At 37.7% G+C, this 2484-nt stretch overlaps 1 protein-coding gene across 1 annotated transcript; it reads right to left on the bottom strand.

The window, feature by feature from the left end:
* Positions 1-1238: 1238 nt before the first annotated feature.
* LOC115271866 (olfactory receptor 1030-like) lies at positions 1239-2177 on the bottom strand. Its single transcript, XM_029914840.1, has one exon. It carries the CDS (start codon positions 2175-2177, stop codon positions 1239-1241), a length of 939 nt encoding a protein of 312 aa, XP_029770700.1.
* Positions 2178-2484: the final 307 nt, after the last annotated feature.

Genomic DNA, 2484 nt, shown 5'->3' with positions numbered 1-2484 from the left:
GCAATAAAGACCAATCTCACACACTGTTTGTGGGAGAGCACTTGGTAGACAAAGTAGGCAACATCTACCAAATGTAAGGATACTCTTTTCTAATGACCCAGAAATTAGCCTCCAGGAGGGAACTCTTGAACTGGTCCACACTCAGAATTTCAGAGTAAAATGCTCTGCTAGATTTTCATATTATCAAGGAGCAGGAAAAATGTATTCCCCCATCAATAATAGAATGGATCAATAAATCTTGACATATTTATATACTAACGTAGACTATATCAGTGGATGGATGAATCTAACAAGGTTTAATGAAAATAGAAAACTCGCATAAGGATGGCATGACTTCATTAATAACAAGGGTTAAATCTGCCAAAATAATATTATAGAATTTTATGGATACAGGAACACCAGCAAATATTAGAACTCTACATAAAAATAAGAAATACTAAATTCACATGAGAGTTGAGTGCAGGGAATGGAGAGAGAAATGGAATCAGGTAGGAAGGGCTCAATTGGAGAATAGCTAAGTATGTGAAATATTTGAAGCAATACTCACACATGTGAAGCCTTAATAACAATTAGTTCACTTGCACAGGCAGGCTTTACATCATTTCCGAATTTTTGATGTATGTTGGAAACAGTTCATGATAAAAAAAAATACAAGTGAAACCACAAGACTAGTTCTATGATGAGTGTGAATATTGATTAAAAAAAAAACCTTACAAGGATAATATGCCATTCCATCCACAAGCCTTATGACTAAGAATTCCACTACATCAGTATTATCATTCTAAATATTGTTTGGAGTAACAATCTGAGATACATAAAATCTTCTTTGTTATGTGACTTTTGTAAAGAAAAAATAAATAAAACTTATTGCCTACTCTATTGAGAAGATTCTGGATATTAGTTTGGAAATTATTAGGCACTATAAAAATCAAACAGATGGGCATGGACATAACATAATTTGGTACTTCTGTCTTTTATAACTTTGTATTAGGGAAGGAATCTTCTGTTATTTATTGAATTTATAGAGCAGTAATAATGTTTTCGAGTTTTGGAATTAAATTTCTAAGAGTTTTTTTTTTAATGTATTGAAATAGAACTATAAATACTAGCAAATAATTTGACACTTCCAAGATCTAGATGTGAGTTATAAAAGACAAAAAGATAGTCAATGACAGAAGGAGATTTGTTCATTTTAAATGCTCATTAACTGGTGAGATAATGAAATATATATTACATGTCTATTTAAAAAGTGATTTCTTTTGGACAAGTTTCCTGATGGCTGTTTTAACATCTTTGTTCCGCAGGCTATAGATCAAAGGGTTTAACATAGGGCTCACAAAGATATAAAAAACTGCAACAATTTTCCCCTGTTCTACAGATGCCTCAGAGGGAGGTCTCAGGTGCATGCAGAATAGTGTCCCATAAAAGACAGTGACAGCCGTCAAGTGGGACCCACAGGTAGAGAAGGCCTTGCGCCTCCCCTCTGCAGAGCGGATGCGCAGAATGGTCGTGAAGATGAAAATGTATGAGATGAGAATGATAGCAAGAGAGCAGGTGAGATTGAAACCAGCCACCACGAACATGGCAGTTTCTTTGACATAAGTATCTGAGCAGGCAAGGACTATGAGAGGGGGATCTGCACAGTAAAAGTGGTTGATTTCATTGGGTCCGCAGAAGGAAAGGCGAAGCATCAGGAGGGTCTGTGCCAGACCATTTGCAAAGCCGTAAATATATGGGGTGGCAACGAGAGACAGGCAGACGCGTCTGGACATCTTGCTACCATACAACAAGGGTTTGCAGATGGCCATGTAGCGGTCATAAACCATCACTGTCAGCATGTAATAGTCCGTGATCACCAGCGCAATGAAGAAGTGGAACTGTATAAGGCAACCAAGGAAGGAAATGGCTTTTCTCTTGGATAAGAAATGAACCAGCATCTGTGGAGCGACACTGGTGGCATAACAGAGATCCACAAAGGAGAGGTGACTGAGGAAGAAGTACATGGGAGTGTGAAGTTTTGAATCGCTTCTGATTAACAAAATCATGCTCACATTGCCAACTACTGTGATGAGGTAGATGAGTAGGAAAACCACAAAAAGGACAGGCTGCAGCTCGGCTTGATGTGTCAGTCCCAGGAGGATAAACTCAGTCACTGCTGTGTAGTTTGTCTGTAACATGGTGTGTGCGTGGCTTCAAATGAGGACTGAAAGAAAGAAAATAGAAATGCACGTCTTGTCATATGATCTGTTGCCCCCATCATGTCCTCTGATAGTTCTTCTGTGAAACGTGTATGTTTCATGCACTATAAAGGAATGGTCTAGTAAGCCTGTAATTGACATTTTACACATCTAAATTAGTAGAGAGATCCTTAAATAACAGCAGTCCTATTCTAAATGCTTTTCTTTAAGTCCCTTTGTATTGAAAAGCCTTTACCTTCTCTGCAAGCTACATTACCTTGGTTCACTTACAATTTCCTTAAACGTT

Source organism: Suricata suricatta, chromosome 11, assembly GCF_006229205.1.
Source record: "Suricata suricatta isolate VVHF042 chromosome 11, meerkat_22Aug2017_6uvM2_HiC, whole genome shotgun sequence".
NCBI lineage: Eukaryota > Metazoa > Chordata > Mammalia > Carnivora > Herpestidae > Suricata > Suricata suricatta.
The sequence above is the reverse complement of the archived record's forward strand: the minus strand, read 5'-3'. Positions and strand labels throughout refer to the sequence as shown.

Coding starts and splice junctions, on each gene's coding strand:
- LOC115271866 (XM_029914840.1), bottom strand. CDS start 2,177: ATGTTACAGACAAACTACACAGCAGTGACTGAGTTTATCCTCCTGGGA.